Here is an 18,745-nt window from a genome sequence, read left to right on the forward strand (position 1 = left end):
CTTCCGTCGCAGCCTGGGCGGCCCCGCGCCCTCCAGCGGGCAGCGCCACCTGGAGTGGCCTCTACGCGGGAAATCTTAGGGTCAGCTGCGCCCCAGGAGCCTTTGTGTTCCCAAGCACTGTCGGGGCCCCGGGGCGGGGGAGCGGCTACTTACGGATCTCGCCGCAAGAACTGGAAAAAACTTTGCATGCCAAAGAGCCTCCACTGAGGTGGCAATTTGTTTGCGAGAACCTAAGATAAAATTTAAACAACAAACCAGGGGCGCTCTGAGGCAGGGCGCTGTGAGGCAAACCGCTGCCACTACACTGGCTTTCCGGGAAGCAAGCTCAAGACCGGGAGAGGGAAGGGAGGTCGTGCGCTGGGGGCGGGGCGCGCTCCCACGTCTAGAGCACCGGCAGGGGCAGGTGGTCCCCAGCGCGGTTCTGGGGACACCGTGGAGCCTCGATCGGAGGTGGCTGTGATGAAGAGCGGTTACCGCACAATGGAAACGTGGGCACCTCCGCTCCCACGAAAGCCTGCTGGTAGAGCTCCGAGGCCAGCCGGTGCGCCCCGACGGGAGTCCGGGACAAAGCGGCGTGGTGTACGGCGCGCCCCGCCCCCCGCAGGCCCCGCCCCGCCAGGTCGGGCTGCCCTCCTTCTTAAAACCCGGAGGAGCGGGATGGCGCGCTTTGACTCTGAGGTGGGAGCGAGCGCTTCTGCGACGCCAGCTGTGAGAGCCGCAAGGGCGTGGGAATTGACGCCACTCACCGACCCCCAGTCTCAATCCCAGCGCTGTGAGGAAACCTCGACTTTACCAGGTCCCCAAGTGCAGCGGGGCTCGGCGAGCGAGGCACCTTTCTCCGTCCCCATCCCAATTCAAGCGCTCCTGGCACTGACGACGCCAAGAGACCCCAGTGGGAGTTAAAGCTCCCAATAGGGGCAGCAGGTGTCCAGGGCGGGCCTGCGGGTTCCTGTTGACGTCTTACCCTAGGCAAAGGTCCCAGTTCCTTCTCGGAGCCGGTTGTCCCGCGCCACTGGAAACCGCACCTCCCCGCAGGTCAGTCTGTCTGCGGAGCCGCTGCCCCGCGACCTCTTCAGATGGATTCTTGCAGGTAGGGAATGGCGTGGTAGGCACTTTAAAGGAAATCAAGCGCCACCGCCTCGATGCCCGCAGCGTTGTCCCCAAATTGCAGGAACCGTTACGCACCTTGCGGGGAGGGGAAGAGGTTGGCGCTGGGTTACAGCGAGGTGGAAACACGCCCCTTCTCTTCTCCAAGGGAGACTGGGTTGGGGATGGGAAGGGGTGTTTTTGGCCATTTCTCCAGAGAGTCAGCTCCGACCTCTCCACCCAACGGCACTTAGTCCCCCGAGGCTGGGGTAGGGGCGTGGGGCGCTCACTCCTGTCTCTGCACCCCTAAGTGTCACGCCTTCTCCTTTCTGTCCCCAGCATGGGCACCAGCCTCAGTCCGAAGGACCCTTGGCCTCTAAACCTGCTGTCCACCCAGCAGACCACGCTCCTGCTACTCCTGTCGGTGCTGGCCGCTGTGCATGTGGCCCAGTGGCTGCTGAGGCAGCGGAGGCGGCAGCTCGGGTCCACGCCCCCGGGCCCGTTTGCTTGGCCACTGATCGGAAACGCGGCGGCGGTGGGCAAGGCGTCTCACCTCTCGTTCGCGCGCCTGGCGCGGCGCTACGGCGACGTCTTCCAGATCCGCCTGGGCAGCTGCCCCATAGTGGTGCTTAATGGCGAGCGCGCCATCCACCAGGCTCTGGTGCAGCAGGGCTCGGCCTTCGCCGACCGGCCGTCCTTTGCCTCCTTCCGTGTGATTTCCGGCGGCCGCAGCATGGCTTTCGGCCACTACTCGGAGCACTGGAAGGTGCAGCGGCGCGCAGCCCACAGCACGATGCGCAACTTCTCCACGCGCCAGCTACGCAGCCGCCAAGTCCTCGAGGGCCACGTGCTGAGCGAGGCGCGCGAGCTGGTGGCGTTGCTGGTGCGCGGCAGCGCGGACGGCGCCTTCCTCGACCCGAGGCCGCTGACCGTCGTGGCCGTGGCCAACGTCATGAGTGCCGTGTGTTTCGGCTGCCGCTACAGCCACGACGACCCCGAGTTCCGTGAGCTGCTCAGCCACAACGAGCAGTTTGGGCGCACGGTGGGCGCGGGCAGTCTGGTGGATGTGATGCCCTGGCTGCAGTACTTCCCCAACCCGATGCGCACCGCCTTCCGCGAATTCGAGCAGCTCAACCGCAACTTCAGCAACTTCGTCCTGGACAAGTTCTTGAGGCACTGTGAAAGCCTTCGGCCCGGGGCCGCCCCCCGCGACATGATGGACGCCTTTATCCTCTCTGCGGAAAAGAAGGCGGCCAGGGACTCGGACGATGGTGGCGCGCGACTGGATTTGGAGAACGTGCCGGCCACTGTCACTGACATCTTCGGCGCCAGTCAGGACACCCTGTCCACCGCGCTGCAGTGGCTGCTCCTCCTCTTCATCAGGTAAAGCCTCTGGGAGGTGTGGGCCAGGTCTTTTCTCCTCTGAAAAAGGCGGAGTAGAGACAGAATATGCTGAGTTTGCAAGCAGCTCCCCGGGTGTTTCGCTCCAGGTCCCCACCCCTCAAAAACCAAGATCGCGTCGGGAAAGAGACGACCAAGGGACACACAGGGAGGGCTGAGACACGCGCACGCGCCCCACCCAGCGGTGCCCCGACCCCTCCGCAGCTCCTGTCCTGTCTCTATCCTCCCCTTCCCTGCTTGCGAGTGAGAACACATTTGCAAGACCCCTCCACTCCCCGGAAAAACAAGAGTTTTTAAGTGCCTGGAGATGAGCCCTGGTATCTCTCTTCCTGGCGCAGTACAAGCAGAACTGGAATAGTTCCGAAAGAAAGGGTAACGCCATAAATATGTTAAACACAGCAGCCTCTCCTCGGCTCGTTCTCGGCGTGGATCCGAGGCCGCCCAGCCCTGGCGCTAAAAGCGGGCCGCCCGTCAGGGCTTTGTTCCAGGCCAAGGAAGCCCATGGTGCCCGGGCTTCTGTGCGGGCTTCTGTATCCCGCACAGAAGCTTTCAGAAGGTGGCCACAACTAGCGAGCAGTGCTAGGTTTATAAAACCTGCGCGCTAGGAGTTTGAGAAATGCCTGGGTAGAAGACAATCACTTTTACGAGTGCAGAGTAGCATCCAGAAAGGCAGATGGGATATCCAGGAGGCGCCTGCAGACGTTTCTGGCCCCTGCGCTCGACTTGGTTAGCGGACCCCCTGATGCCCACGTTGGTCTCTACTAAGCTCCGACACGCACGGATTCAATAGGTCCCTGGTGTCGGGTTGCCAGATTTGGCAAAAGAAAAGTAAGTTTTACACGGGAATACTTACACTAAAAGATTAGCCCTTGTTAATCTGAAATCCATATTTAACTGGGCGGCCTGTAGTATTTACTCTGGAAACAGTACCCCAGGGGCAAATGTTTCGCAAGGCAAATCTTGATTGCGGAAGAGACCAGAAATCTTGGTTGTGTCATTTCTTGGCGCACAAGTGAGCAGTTGGAGATGCTGAATCTACAGGCGCCACAGTAAGGTGTTTGGAAGGCAGAGAATGCTGTTTTCTTATTCAAATCCACTGCAGTCTGTATTTCCTTAGATACTGTACAGCTACCTTCACAAATGAAAAGTTTACACTTAAAATGGCTTTTTAGTATTAAAACCATAGAAACACCCATGGTGGGTGAGGGAGAGGCAGAAACTGAATAAAGAAAAGTCAGCCGGAGATCAGGGAAAAGGAAATCCCAGAATAGGATCCATAGGTTTTTGTGCATCCTCAGATAGGCATTTCAACTTTTGAAACGGCCTTTTTCATTAGAACCGCAGTAGTTCTCCGAGTACTCCAATTAGGCGGCAAAAAGAAAGAAAACCATTTGGGGGTCACTTTCAATTCAATATGCTGATACTTCTTTTTCCTTTTTAGTGAAAAGACAGTATGACAGGGCTTGGCAAATTACACGATCTCTTTTTGTGTATACGTTTTATGGAAGCAGTCATGCCCGTTCACTTATACATTGTTTATGGCTGCCTTCACTCTACAACACAGGGCAGAGCGGAGCAGTGCAACAAAGAGGGCTTGGTTCACAAAGTCTAAAACAGATACTATCTGGCTCTCCCCATCATACATGTTTCTATGAAAAAAGTTGGCAGACTCCTGCAATATAACGTTGAAGAAGCGATTTAAAAAATAACTCTCCATTTCATCACATATGTGTATACATTTTTTTTCGGAGTTGCAAACAATCAGTTACATGTTTTTTGACTTCTAACACTTTGACTTAAGGTAGTGGACATTTCTAATCTTTTAATATTTATTTTGGTAATTTTTGATGGCTACATAGTATTTTGCCATGATAATGTATAGTTATATATAATCATTTATTGAACTTTTACGTTGGTCATTGGCCTTGATTGCATTTTTAAAATTTTTAATTTTATGTATTTACTTACCTTAGAGACAGGGTCTCACTACGTTGCCCAGGCTGGTCTCAAACTCCTGGGCTCAAGCAGTTTTCCCACCGCTGTCTGGCAGGTAGCTGGGGCTACAGGTGTGTACCACCATGCCTGGCTAATTTTTAGAATTTTAGGTCCTGTTGTGGACCTATATTTGTGTACTTCTTAAATTATTTTCTGAAAATACATTTCTGGGCATGGATTACTGGGTTTAAAATGAGGCGGGAAGAGGTTATCCTCACGTCTCTTGCCTTGTACTAAGATTTTGTTTTTTAAAAAGATTGTATCAGTTTGTATCATCAACGGTGAGTAAGTATTACAGTTTGTACCATATCTTATGAACATTAGGAATTGGCTTTTAAATTTAAAAAATACAGTATGTAGCTTTATCCATCAGGACACCAATTATCTTTGTATAAAATGAGAACAGCATGTCTGTTGGAATTGTCCAGGGAAATGAGGGAGAAAAAAAATTTACTTTCACATTTTAACTTTTGTGGGCCCTGGGTGCTTTTGCCTTTGTAGATTCCTTATACCATAAAAAAATTAAAAATTTAAATTTTATGACTACCCTGATATAAAGGTGAATACATTAAATGATGTATGAAAATATTTTCTTCTACCTAAAAGTGAGTTTTTTTTAGGTCTGAAGATTGTAAAAGACACAACTATTTTCATGGGTCCCTAAAAAGTGTTGTGGGCCCTAGGCACTGTCCCTGCAGTACCCAGTGGGAAAAGTTGGCCTTATCTACTACTGTGCTTTTTGAGGCTGGGAAAACTTAAGAGTTTTTTGACTTATAATGGGAAAGAGAGTGTTAATCATGCAAGGTCTATTACAGGAAATATAATTCCTAAAGTCCGTCTTGTAATTTAGTGAGAAATTAGGAAGCTGTTTTAGATTTTTTTTTTCCCCAGAAATATTAAGTCACTGAGCTAGATAGCCTATTTAAGGAAACGTAGAATTAAAATAAATTTATAATGTGCTTTCTAGATGAAATAAGAATTTTGGTCACTTGCTTTTCTCCCTCCACATTAAACACCAAACAGGTATCCTGATGTGCAGGCTCGAGTGCAGGCAGAATTGGATCAGGTCGTGGGGAGGGATCGTCTACCTTGTATGGATGACCAGCCCAACCTGCCTTATGTCCTGGCCTTCCTTTATGAAGCCATGCGCTTCTCCAGCTTTGTGCCTGTCACCATTCCTCATGCCACCAATGCCAACACCTCTATCTTGGGCTACCACATTCCCAAGGACACCGTGATTTTTGTCAACCAGTGGTCTGTGAATCATGACCCAGTGAAGTGGCCTAACCCGGAGAACTTTGATCCAGCTCGATTCTTGGACAAGGATGGCCTCATCAACAAGGACCTGACCAGCAGAGTGATGATTTTTTCAGTGGGCAAAAGGCGGTGCATCGGTGAAGAACTGTCTAAGATGCAGCTTTTTCTCTTCATCTCCATCCTGGCTCACCAGTGCAATTTCAGGGCCAACCCAAATGGCCCTGAAATGAATTTCAGTTATGGTCTGACCATTAAACCCAAGTCATTTAAAGTCAACGTCACTCTCAGAGAGTCCATGGAGCTCCTTGATAGTGCTGTCCAAAAGTTACAAGCTGAGGAAACTTGCCAATAAGAAGCAAGAGGCAAGCTCAAATTTTAGAAATACTCACATCTTCGGAGATGGGGAGTAAAATTCAGTTTTTTTCTAGTTCCTCTTTTGTGCTGCTTCTCAATTAGCCTTGAGGGTGAGCATAAACCAACTGTTCGTCAGGTGAGGTGTGCTCCATACCCAGTGGTTCTTCATGAGTAGTAGGCTATACAGGAGCTTCTGGGAGATTTTTTTGAGTCAAAGACTTAAAGGGTCCAATGAATTATTATATGTATACTGCATCTTGGTTATTTCTGAAGGTAGCATTCTTGGGAGTTAAAACGCACATATAGACACATACACCCAAACGCTTACACAAAACTATTGAATGAAGAAGTATTTTGGTAATCAGGCCATTTTTGGTGAGAATACAAGATTGGTCTCCCATATGCAGAAATAGACAAAAAGTATATTAAACAAAGTTTCAGAATATATTGTTGAAGAGACAGACACAAGTAATTTCAGTGTAAGTTGTGTGATTGAAGGTGATAAAGGAAAAGATAAAGACCAGAAATTTCCTTCTCACCTTTTCAGGAAAATAACTTAGACTCTAGTATTTATGGGTGGATTTATCCTTTTGCCTCCTGGTATACTTCCTTACTTTTAAGGATGGATCATAAAGTCAGTTGCTCAAAAAGAAATCAATAGTTGAATTAGTGAGTATAGTGGGGGTTCCATGATTTATCATTAATTTTAAAGTATACATTGTTAAATTGTAAAACTCCAAGCTGACGTTGTACCTCTCTTGCTTGCCAAAGTACAGATTTTCAATTATGAGCAAAGAAAAAAAAAAAAAAAAAGATTACCAGCCCAATCAAGCTTTAAATTATGTGACTGTAATGTACTGATTTCAGTAAGTCTCATAGGTTAAAAAAAGTCACCAAATAGTATGCAATATATTACTTAATTGTCCATAAGCAGTATAGTAGTTTTATCTTGTTCAGGAAAAGGTTGAATAATATATGTCCTGCATAATATTGCAAATTGAAAAGTACAACCAATGCAACCAAGTGTGCTAAAAATGAGCTTAGTTAAATCAACCACCTATTTTTGACATGGAAATGAAGCAGGGTCTCTTCTTCACCCAAATTTTGGCAAATCTCAAAGTTAGATCCTAAGATGTGATCTTATTTTTATACAGTCTTTATTGAAATTCTATTATAATACAGAATCTCGTTTTGAAAATAACCTAGTTAATATGTTAAAATTCCAAATTCATGGCATACTTAAATTTTAACTAAATTTTAAAACCATTCTGATTATCGAGTTCCAGTTGAAGTTAGTGGAAATCTGACCATTATCCTGTGGAAGGCAGAGAAATGTAAGCTGTGTCTGCCTAATGAATAATGGAAAATGTCATGAATTACCTGGATGTTCTTTTTACGAGGTGACAAGAGTTGCGGACAGAACTCCCATTACAACTGACCAAGTTTCTCTTCTAGATGATTTTTTGAAAGTTAACATTAATGTCTGCTTTGTGGAAAGTCAGAATCAGAAGATAGTCTTGGAAGCTGTTTGGAAAAGACCGTGGAGGTGAGGTCAGTTGTGTTTTTTAAGATAGCAGTTACTTTGGTAGCTGGGAAAGCATAAAGCTCAAATGAAATGTATGCATTAACATTTAGAAAAGTGAACTGAAGTCTCAAGTTTTAAATTTCATTGCAATTAAACTTCCAAAGGAAGTTCTACAGTGTCCTAAGTGCTAAGTGCTTATTACATTTTGTTTAGCTTTTTGGAATCTTTGTACCAAAATTTTAAAAAAGGGAGTTTATGATAGTTGTGTGTATGTGTGTTGGGGGGTGGGTGATGGTAAGAGAAAAGAGAGAAAGACTGAAAAGAAGGAAAGATGGTTAAACATTTTCCCACTCATTCCTAATTAATTAATTTGGAGCACAAAATTCAAAGCATGAACATTTAGAAAAAAGATGTTTGGCGTAGCAGAGTTAAATCTCAAATAGGCTATTAAAAAAGTCTACAACATAGCAGATCTGTTTTGTGGTTTGGAATATTATAAAATTTCATGTAATTTTATTTTAAAATTTCATAGCTGTACTTCTTGAATATAAAAAATCATGCCAGTATTTTTAAAGGCATTAAAGTCAACTACAGAAATCAGGCTTGCCTAATACATTTAAATTTTTTGGCACTTGCCGTTCCAAAGTATTATGGCCCAGCAAGGCTGAGACAGTGAATCTGGGCTGCTGTAGCCTATTTTTTTAGACTGAGAAATGTATAGCAGCAAAATTAATCATGAACCAATCTGGATGCCTCATGACGTCAACCAGGTCCAGATGTGCTGCAATTTGTTTTTATGTAGGTAGGCCCAGTCGTCATCAGATGCTTGCGGCAAAAGGAAAGCTGTGTTTGTATAGAAGAAAGTAAGGTGCTTGGAGGTTACCTGGCTTATTTAGTATGTTTATAATCTAGTTAAAGAAAGGAAAGGAAACAAAAAACGAATAAAAATAACTGAATTTGGAGGCTGGAGAAATAAGATTACTGTTTTAATCAGAAAGCCTCATTGTATTTCTACAGGAGAGAGAATGTATTTGCTGACAACCATTAAAGTCAGAAGTTTTACTCCAGGTTATTGCAATAGTTAAAGTAGAATGTTTATTAAATGCTTCATTTGTATGTCAAAGCTTTGACTCTGTAAGAAAATTGCTTTTTTCCAAAACAAAAAGATGTCTCAGGTTTGTTTTGTGAATTTTCTAAAAGCTTTCATGTCCCAGAACTTAGCCTTTACCTGTGAAGTGTTACTACAGCCTTAATATTTTTCTAGTAGATCTATATTAGATCAAATAGTTGCATAGCAGTATGTGTTAATTTGTGTGTTTTTAGCTGCGACACAACTGTGTGATTAAAAGGTATACTTTAGTAGACATTTATAACTCAAGGATACCTTCTTATTTAATCTTTTCTTATTTTTGTACTTTATCATGAATGCTTTTAGTATGTCTATAATAGCTATGATGCATAGTTGTAACCAAAATATATTCTGGGGAAACAACATTTATATATAGCTTTTACTGTTTGATATACCAAATTTAAAAAAAAATTGTATCTCATTACTTATACTGGGACACCATTACCAAAATAATAAAAATCACTTTCATAATCTTGTTACGAAGTTTCATTTTATGTTGTAGCAAATATAGTCTAATGCATCACTTTATTTCAACTGTTGCTATGGATTATTCATTAAAATATTGCACTGTAAACATTTTATTTGTCCATTCTACATTTCAGGCCGAGGCTGCATGCTTTTTGTTCCTGTAGGTTTTCATCAACCAAATTTCTAATCTCTATATTTTTTAATTTCTAAGAATCAACACGGAAGTTACATTTCAATGCAAACAATCAAGCCAAATGAGAATTAATTTGCAATGTTGAAAGATTGAATAGATTGCGACTTTAAGTTGCTGATCAATTTCTGCTTCATCTAAAGAATGCAGTACACATTTTTCTTCCTCAGCCGCACACCAGTCCTTTCTCTATTTTCTTCCTTAATTTTTTTAAAGGTACATGTGCCTTAATAAGTGCAATTAATGTCCAATAAAATAAGATGGGTACAAGTATTCTGTCATGTACTATGTGGAAATATTTTATTGCCAATCTTTTTACTTGGTAAAAAGACTTGACTTCACAGGGCCTAGGTCATGAATCTCTAGGCCTTCACTGCGCCACACTCACAGATGATAGGGCTTGCGGCACCAAAGGCTCTTTGTCTTCCAGACTACAGCTCCTATTACTGTGAAAACAGGAAAAGAAGTAAAAATTGCACACAATGGCATTGATACTTTGGCTTGGGAACCTCACTTTAGCAGCCAGAAGGTATGGCTATGAAGTGGTTTAAGATAATACTCACTAGTTTTCCAGATGTATGACAGTAGGATCTTGGAAATGTCAGGACAGTTCAGAAAAAGTGAAGAAAATATTTTCATGGGAAAAAGATTCCTTTAAATAATTATAACTGGGGCCAGTTTTTGCAAAATTGTCGAGGAGAGTTGGAGTCTACCCAATCAATCCAACAGAGTATAAGAGCGGAGTACAGGGTGGGAAATGAATGCAGCTTTGGATGTAAGACAGGCGTGGTTGTTGGAAACTCACAGAGACTGTTTCTTCAACCTCAGAGCCAGTCTATTTTTCTGCACCAGTGCAACAGAAGTTAACTGACTTTAACTCTCCGGTTTTTGGCTCAGTGACTCTCACATGCTCTCTACTCTCCCGTTTCAGTCTGTTAGTTATAAATCTCAGAAAGGGAAAAGGAAAGAAGACAAAAATTAAATATATTCAAATACATTCAAAAGCAATTTTTTTAAACTTGGAATTGTGGAGGAAAATAATCTAGTTTACATAGGTACGGACACACTGTAGGTAACTGTTCATGCTTGTAGCTCCTCTGCTAAGCGACATACAGGCTTTGAGGACAAATGCTGTGCTCTTCATGCGCACTTTGCAATGTGTGTCAGGTATGGAGGGAAGAAATGGAACTAAAATATGTTGAGCACTTACAATTTTTGCATCACTGTGCTAAACTCTCTAATGCATTATTGCCCAACAGTCTTCTGAGGGATGCAATAAAGTAATGGGCCAAAATTATAGATTTAGAAGTATTCTCATCCAGATTTTCCCTGGAGATGAACTAATTCAAAGCTCATTATCTTTATACCCTAGTTTGTCCCTTCCCAATGTGCCTGTGCTTGGATTTACAGGGTAGTCCGTCTATTTTTTAGGCCATGAGATCCTGGGAGTTTCGCAAGCAATTTACTTTCTTTGTCTAAGGCACATTCCACACCACAGTCAGGGAGTAACTGACATTGTGCGGGAATCCTCACCACACTGCTCTCTTCTGAGAAAAACCTCTTGAAACTGTTCTTTAGGCAAAACCAAAAATCGACCAAACAGTCACGCTTTGTCTTATAATCCTAAAAGTTCTGTCCTAGAACCTGTCTGGACCAAGGATCCTTGCTGGAGCCAGGGCCGTCCTTAGGCTGGTCCAGTTTCCTGGTACGTGGCCTGTTTGTCTGATAGCGGTGCATCACACTAGGTGTTGGTGTGTGTGGCTCAACTGAACCCTTCCGTCTCTCAGAGCCGGTGAGCACCAGCCAGAGGGAGAGGAAGAACCAAGGCACGAAACAAGCTTTTTGATGGGAAGCTTGCCTTTGCAAACAGAATGACTGGACCTACTAGAACTAGTTTTGAATCACTTGAGGCCCCTTTAGGTGAGACAATGTTATACAGCGGAAGCCTAACAGCACTGAGATCCCTTTGGGTCAAAGCTAAGAGCCATTGAGCAAGCCTAAAAAATCAGCCAGCCTCCTTTTTTTTTTTTTTTTTTTAAATTTATTCCTGTTTCCTTGTTTGTTTCGCTCTCTCTCAATGGATAAATATTACAATATGCTTAATGTGCACTTTTTGTTTACGTGTTCCAGCAAAATTTGTATTGTTGTTTTGCATATATATGTTTTACTTTATGTAAGTGCTGTACATATCTCATCCTGTCGCTTAATCTTTTCTCAGCTCCATCCCTGTGTAATTCCATAGCTTCTAGCTGCTGCCTAGTATTCCATGGTACTCATCCACCACATTTTCTCTATCCACTCTCTTGGGAATAGATACCTGGATAACTTCCAACTTTATGAGTCCCTAAATGATGCAGCAAGGACCAGCTTGGAATGTGTTTCCTTGCCCTCCTGTGTAAACTTTGTAATGTATGCCATACCCATGATTAGAAGTGTTGGGTCAACAAGTGAGTAGGTATGTAATTTAAATATTGTATCTTCTCCAGAATGCCAAATCTGTCCACACTCCCATCAGCTGTGCATGAGGGGAAGCTGTACCCATTTCCCCACCAACACATGGCATGACCTCTTTATTTTTAAATGAAATATATCCTCTTGGGAGAGAGATGCATTACATAGAATTTTTTTTTTTTTTTTTAACGAGGAAAAAGACATCTACACTCATTTTTCAATGCTTCCCATAGCCATATTTGTGTTTACATTATATCTCCACTATTCAATGGTATATTCATTGAAAAGCAGGGACTAAGTCCCAACAATTTTGTTATGGAACCATATTGTATATACAGAAGCACGGGTGAAAAAAGTGGAGTGAGTTTTGTCAAGCCTGCTTCTCAGCACTGATGATCTCTTCACCTTCTCCATGACAGTTTTCAATTGGTACCCTTGAAGTCTAACCTGTTTTTTTTTTTTTGAGATGGAGTCTCGCTCTGTCACCCAGGTTGGAGTGCCGTGGTGCGATCTCAGCTCACTGCAAACTCTGCCTCCCAGGTTCAAGTGATTCTCCTGTCTCAGCCTCCCGAGTAGCTGGGACTACAGGCATACACCACCATGTCCAGCTAATTTTTGTATTTTTAGTATAGATGGGGTTTCACCATGTTGGTCAGGCTAGTCTTGAACTCCTAATCCACCCGCCTTGGCCTCCCAAAGTGCTGGGATTACAGGCATGAACCACCACGCCTGGCCCCTAATCTCAGTTTCTTCTCCTTGCTTGCGAATTGAGCTCATTCAAGGTTTTTAGGTTTCTGCTTAGTCACTATGAAGAAAGCAGAAATGCCAACTCAATGGCTTCCAATTTTTTAAACCATAACCTCACAGTATGCAATATATTTTACATGATTTAGTACATATCTCTGCATATGATTGTGTGTACTTCATAATGTATATGTATCTATGTATGTATATATATACACACACATACACACACACAAACAGGATTCACTGTTGTTTTCTGTGATGGAATATATTTTTAAATTTTTTTCATAAGAAATGCAGCACAGTGAAAGACTACTACAAACCTATCACAGTGGCTAAATTTTTAGAAAAATGACAAAACTGATAATATATACCAAGTTCTGGGGAGGATGTGAAACTACTGGAACTTTCATACATTGCTTGGGGGAGTGCAAAATGCTACAGTATGACCCCACTCCTGGGTATGTATCCTAGAGAAATGAAAACACATTCACACAAAAGCTATACATGAATGTTTACAGCAGCTGCATTCATCATGACCTCCAACTGAAAACAACCTGAATTTCCTTCAAAGGGCAATTAGTTATACAAAAATCTGCTACACCCATGCAATGGAATACTACTCAGCAATAAAAAAGAATGAACCACTGATACACACCACAAGTCGAATGAATCTCAAGAGAATTATGTTGAGTAAGTCAGCTTCAAAAGGTTACACACGGTACAATTCCATTGCTACGACAGCCTCTGAGAGACAAAAGTGTCATGATGAAGAGTAGATCAGTGGTTGTCAAGGGTTAGAGGGGAGGGAGGGTACTACAAAAGGATAGCCTGGTGGAGTTTTGGAAGGTTTTCTGATTGTGGCAGTGGTTACATGGATGTATACGTGTGTTAAAATTCACACAGCTACACCAAAAAGTGATGAAAAGTGATTGGAAAAAATGTTAAAGGGGAAATGGTGCAAATGAACTTAAGTGAAGCTGAACTGAAGTTGGCAGGTAGCACGGCAGCTGCTGGCAGACAAGGAAACGAGATGGCAACACTGAACAAAGAAGGTCAAGCCCAGAGGTGTGAACAAGGATCATGGCCTGTGCTGAAGTCCTTGCAGGAGAGGTAAAGTGGTGCCAGATCCTCAGGGCAGAACAGGAGGCAGAACACCAGCCTTTGGGATGAGCAACAGCTGCAACCTCCCTGCCAAGGCAATTTTAATTCAATGTCATAAGTGTTAATTGAGCACCTGTTAGTAGACAGACACTGTTTAGGACACTGATGATATATTAATGAACAAGGCACCCAGGCCCTGACCTCGTGCAGCTGATATTCTAGTGGGATGGGTGGCAGGAGAGAAAATAAGATTTCAGTTAATTATAAGTGGTGTGTATGTGTGTGCGTGTGTGTGTGTGTACTGTGTGTGAAGGGGCACTGTTTAGAATGAGTAGTCGGGGAAGCCTTCCTGAAGGAGGCAACACCAAGGGGTGGGCATTAAGGACAAGCTTCTTACATCCTCCCCATGTGAAGGAAATACAGGCCCTGAGTTATCAGATAATATAATTCCCTTAAAAAAGAGATGGCTGCAATTCATTAAATTGATTTTTATGGTCACAAAATCAGGGCAGTCTGAAGTCAAATAATCTCAGCGCACTCCATGGCAGATGACATTGGCCCATAATCAGCATTGGCTTCTGGCTTGACCGATGGCATTGGTGGGTCCAGACCATTCCCTGCCATTGACTCCTGAGCTCATTCCTAGCCATGTTCCCCTTGGAGAACTGAAGCAAATCTGACACCTCAGGGCCTGCATTTCCTTCACATGGGGAGGATGTAAGAGGATACTTGTCCTTAATGCCCACTCCTTGGTGTTGCCTCCTTCAGGAAGGCTTCCCTGACTACTCATTTGCTCCTGAAGAATAACCAGAGAACAGGCTCTTGGAACTAACATACTTTTCAACAATGCCTTTACATGTAATTTAAAATGGCCTGCTGATTCTTTAATTTTAAGTGCACCAAAGGACTCCACATTGATTCTTTCAAGCACTTAATGGAACTTCTCTTGGAACATTTTCTAGACTATGTCTAGTCTTTGAGTCAAAGTTTTATTATATCTGATTGAAAAGGATTTCCACCCTCATCTCAGTGGGGTTGCTGAGAAAAGCAGGCGGCCTCGTGTTCTGTTTGGGGGATCTCCTTCCCTGGTGTTGTGCTGTGTAGCCAGCATGCTTTCCTGGCTGTCTCTAACTTTGTTGTTTAATCCCACAGCCCTTGGCCATTATCTAGGCCTTTGGACCCCACAAGTCAGGTCACATCAGCTTTGAGAGCACCACTCAGCTCCCATACCCACAGTATTGAAAGCTGCTGTTGTCCACTGGATCTGGTGGATGTTTGAGAATCCCAGGATGCTCTGAGTTTGTCTTTCCTGCACCGCCCCTGTCACTCTCCCTGCTCACATTCAGGAAGGCCAAAGGGCCACCTCTGTTCTGTTACTGCACATCCTAGCAATCAGTATTTAAATTTGAGACTCTGTTTCTGCAATTCCCACAGCCCACAAGCAAATCCAGTTGGCATTCTAGAGCTTGGTACTGACATTGAGGAAAAAAGTGGGGAAACACAGGCTGGACAAAGCGGTGGAAGAATAAGGTCAACTTTTCACTGTGTATTTTCCAATGTGGTTTCCAGGAACGATTGCTGTAAAAACAGGGCAAGCCTGCCTGCTGTCTTGTTTTGATTTCTAAAGAGATGGCTCTGGAAACATCTATCTATCAAGGCTTTGTTAATAAAAAAACAAAATGTTTGGGCATGGTGGCTCACGCCTGTAATCCCAGTACTTCAGGAGGCCAAGACTGTTGGATCACGAGGTCAGGAGATCGAGACCATCCTGGGTAACACAGTGAAACCCCGTCTCTACTAAAAAAAAAAAAAAAAATTAGCCAGGCATAGTGGCACGCGCCTGTAGTCCCAGCTACTCAGGAGGCTGAGGCAGGAAAATCGCTTGAACCTGAGAGGCGGAGGTTGCAGTGAGCTGAGATCGAGTCCCTGCACTCCAGCCTGGGCAACAGATCTGGAGTCTCAAAAACAAAAATACCCCAACAACAATGAAAAACCACACACACACACAAAACCCTGTCGTTCTTCTTCAGTGCCCTGCCAGGGTTAATTTTCTTTGTGACAGAGCGTAGGGGAGTTTAGGTCATCATACAGACCTGCCCTTGGCTCTGCAGAGGTCAGCACCTTTCTCATTTTCTTTGTCCAAGTCCCTATCAGTCTAGCTTGAGTTCATCTCTCATGTCTTTAATGAAGCCTCCTCTGACCACACTGTTTAATACTTAGTCTGCCCCGCAAGCTCCCTCGACATGCCTACCTTGCTCTACTTTTTCTGTTTCCTATGCCCCAACACATAAAACATTTATTGTCTGTTAATACAACATAAAATAACCTTTACATTTTGATGATGGTTTACTGTCTGTCTCCATCCCCACTCCAGTCCCCAGCACATAAACTCCACACCTGCAGACAGAATCTGGATGGTTGCTCTGCAAGCCTTCCCTTCCAAGGCTGGGAATTAAAGTTCAAAGAGGGTCTTCCCCTCATGCTGCTTCTTCCTGCACGGCAAAGCTTGAAGGCTTGACCTAAACAGCTATGCCAATGGATGATGAGTGATTGAATGTGATTTTTCAGATGCCTGAGATTTCCACCCAGGGCTCCTTCACCCCTTTTCCTAGCTCACAGGGCTAACTCACATTGACCTGGCTTTTTCCCATAGGCAGAGGAGCCAACATCTCCAGTGGAAAATAAACTTAGGTCAAAAGAACAAGGCATGTGAGGAGCAAAATTATTTCCAAAGAAAAAAAGTTAAATTTTCAAGAGCTAAGGTGGCTTTCTAATGCTGCTGTTATGAGTTGGACATTTTTCCTGGGTAGTTACTCTGCTACTGTTCAGATAGCCTCAATGGGCTGTGTATGAGTCCATTCTCACAGTCCTATAAAGAAATACCTTAGACTGGGTAATTTATAAAGCAAAGAGGTTTACTTGGTTCACGGGTCTGCAGGCTGTACAGAAAGTATAGCAGCAGCTTCTGCTTCTGGGGAGGCCTCAGGAAACTGACAATCATGGCAGAAGGCAAAGGGGAAACAGGCACTTCTTACATGGCTGGAGCAGAAGGAAGAGAGAGGGGGAAGGTGCTACATACTTTTAAACAACCAGATCTCATGAGAACCCACTCACTATATAATACCAAGGGGGATGGTACTGAACCTGCTTCGACCTAGTAAAAGTCCTACATGTCCCTTTGGCAAAGGACCACACACTCCGGTAGCCAACTTATATATTCCTCTATTAGGAGATAAAGTATAAGGTTAGACAATAGCTAGGTCAGCAGCGGCACTCTGCTTAGTGGCTCGACGCACAATTTTAACCACTTGTAACCATTCCTTTCGATTTAACTGCACTTTGGTTTGATATTGAAACCAATAACAATGTTGTTCAACATGGGCAAATAATCGCTTCAAAGTCTTATGTTCCTTAACTAACTTCTACTCCTATAGACATCAACAGTCCCTGGAGTAACCGCAAATATTCAGAGGCCAGAGAGGTGGAATTCCCCATAATTTTCCCGTGACTCCCCCTTTCTTTATTTACCTGCCCGGGGTGTTCCCCCTCCAGTTCCTTGCTCTCGTGGAGCCACGCACCCTGCTCGCTGCGCCAGATGTTGGGGTCTGCGTGTTTCCTAAACAAAGGAATGAACACACAAGACAACACAAGACAAGACAAACATGGCGGCTGCTTCAAATGGCGCGCTCTGCTTTATTTTATACAGTCATTTGTGGAATGTTGCCAAGTCACAAGACACATTGTTGTTTTTCTCACCTTTCCCTGACTTTCTGGATTTTCAAGACGTTTACACATAAACAAGCCCCCAGGGTCTGCTGTTTACAGCTGGCTCCTTTGTCCTCCCTGTTTGCAGGGGAGGAACGCCCTGCTTCGTTTGCAAGAGCAGGACTTATGGGGAACGTCTCGTTTGTGAGCACGTAGTCCTCTACAGAACCATTCATGAGAACTCCACTCTATGATCCAATCACCTTCCACCATGCCCCACCACCAACACTGGGGATTACTATTGAACATGAGATTCGAGTAGGGACATTTAAACCGCATCAGATAAAGTGGTTTCTATATCAGGCTCCATTGGCTACCAACATCTTGGTAAGATGAATCTCCTGTGGTTTACAGCAGAGGTCAGCAAACTATAGCCCATGGCCCAAATCTGGTCCACCACCCTTTTTCCATAGTTTGTGAGCTATGCATTATTTTTACACTTTTAAATAGTAGAAAGAAATCGAAAGAGGAAAAGTATTTTATGACACATGAACATTTTATGAAATAAAAATTTCAGTATCCATAAATAAAGTTATGTTGGAACACAGCCATACTCATTTGACTACTGTAATGCCTATGGCAGCTTTTGTACTACAGCAGCAGAGTTGGGTAGCTGTAACAAAGACCACATGGCCTGCCTGGCTCTTACAGGAAAAGTGCCAATCCTGGTCTCCACCATCTATTTCTCACAGCACCAACTAATAATAGTAACAACTTTTTCATGTTTCTAAAGCACTTTATGGTTGGCAAATCACTTCTATGTGTATCATTTCCACCTCTGTTTTGAATGGCCCTGAATTGTGCTAGAGTCCTGGACAGCGGATGCTGCTTCACAGAGAGACATGAACCCACAAAGCTAACACCCCAAACAAGGCACTAGGAAGCAGAAAAGGTCAAAGGCATTTTTCACAAAGGCAATATTCCACATTGCAAGTGGAGGCATTTTAGCATACACTAGGGAATGCAGCAGTTAAATGGAAGGAAAGGCCGGGCGCGGTGGCTCAAGCCTGTAATCCCAGCACTTTGGGAGGCCGAGGTGGGCGGATCATGAGCTCAGGAGATCGAGACCATGCTGGCTAACATGGTGAAACCCTGTCTCTACTAAAAAATACAAAAAAAATTAGCTGGGCGTGGTGGTGGGCATCTGTAGTCCCAGCTACTAGGCAGGCTGAGGCAGGAGAAAGGCATGAACCCGGGAGGCGGAGCTTGCAGTGAGCCGAGATCGCGCCATTGCACTCCAGCCTGGGCGAAAGAGCAAGACTCCATCTCAATGGAA

General features: G+C 44.3%; 2 protein-coding genes across 2 annotated transcripts in view; one reads left to right on the forward strand and one right to left on the reverse strand.

Moving 5' to 3' along the window:
- The first annotated feature begins 639 nt into the window (after nucleotides 1–639).
- Nucleotides 640–9,218, forward strand: LOC105551910 (cytochrome P450 1B1). The gene is made up of 3 exons (XM_011997341.1): nucleotides 640–1,035; nucleotides 1,426–2,469; nucleotides 5,506–9,218. Exons 2-3 carry the CDS (start codon nucleotides 1,427–1,429, stop codon nucleotides 6,089–6,091), a joined length of 1,629 nt encoding a protein of 542 aa, XP_011852731.1. The 5' UTR covers nucleotides 640–1,035; nucleotide 1,426; the 3' UTR covers nucleotides 6,092–9,218.
- A 466-nt stretch (nucleotides 9,219–9,684) lies between these two features.
- RMDN2 (regulator of microtubule dynamics 2) overlaps nucleotides 9,685–18,745 on the reverse strand; it is a 128,959-nt gene continuing 119,898 nt past the window's right edge. Inside the window, exon 11 of the mRNA XM_011997343.1 lies at nucleotides 9,685–9,845. Coding sequence (XP_011852733.1) covers nucleotides 9,837–9,845 — 9 coding nt within the window. The 3' untranslated portion in view covers nucleotides 9,685–9,836. The remainder of the gene's footprint in view (nucleotides 9,846–18,745) is intronic.

Source organism: Mandrillus leucophaeus, unplaced genomic scaffold (genome assembly GCF_000951045.1).
Source record: "Mandrillus leucophaeus isolate KB7577 unplaced genomic scaffold, Mleu.le_1.0 Scaffold538, whole genome shotgun sequence".
NCBI classification, from domain to species: domain Eukaryota; kingdom Metazoa; phylum Chordata; class Mammalia; order Primates; family Cercopithecidae; genus Mandrillus; species Mandrillus leucophaeus.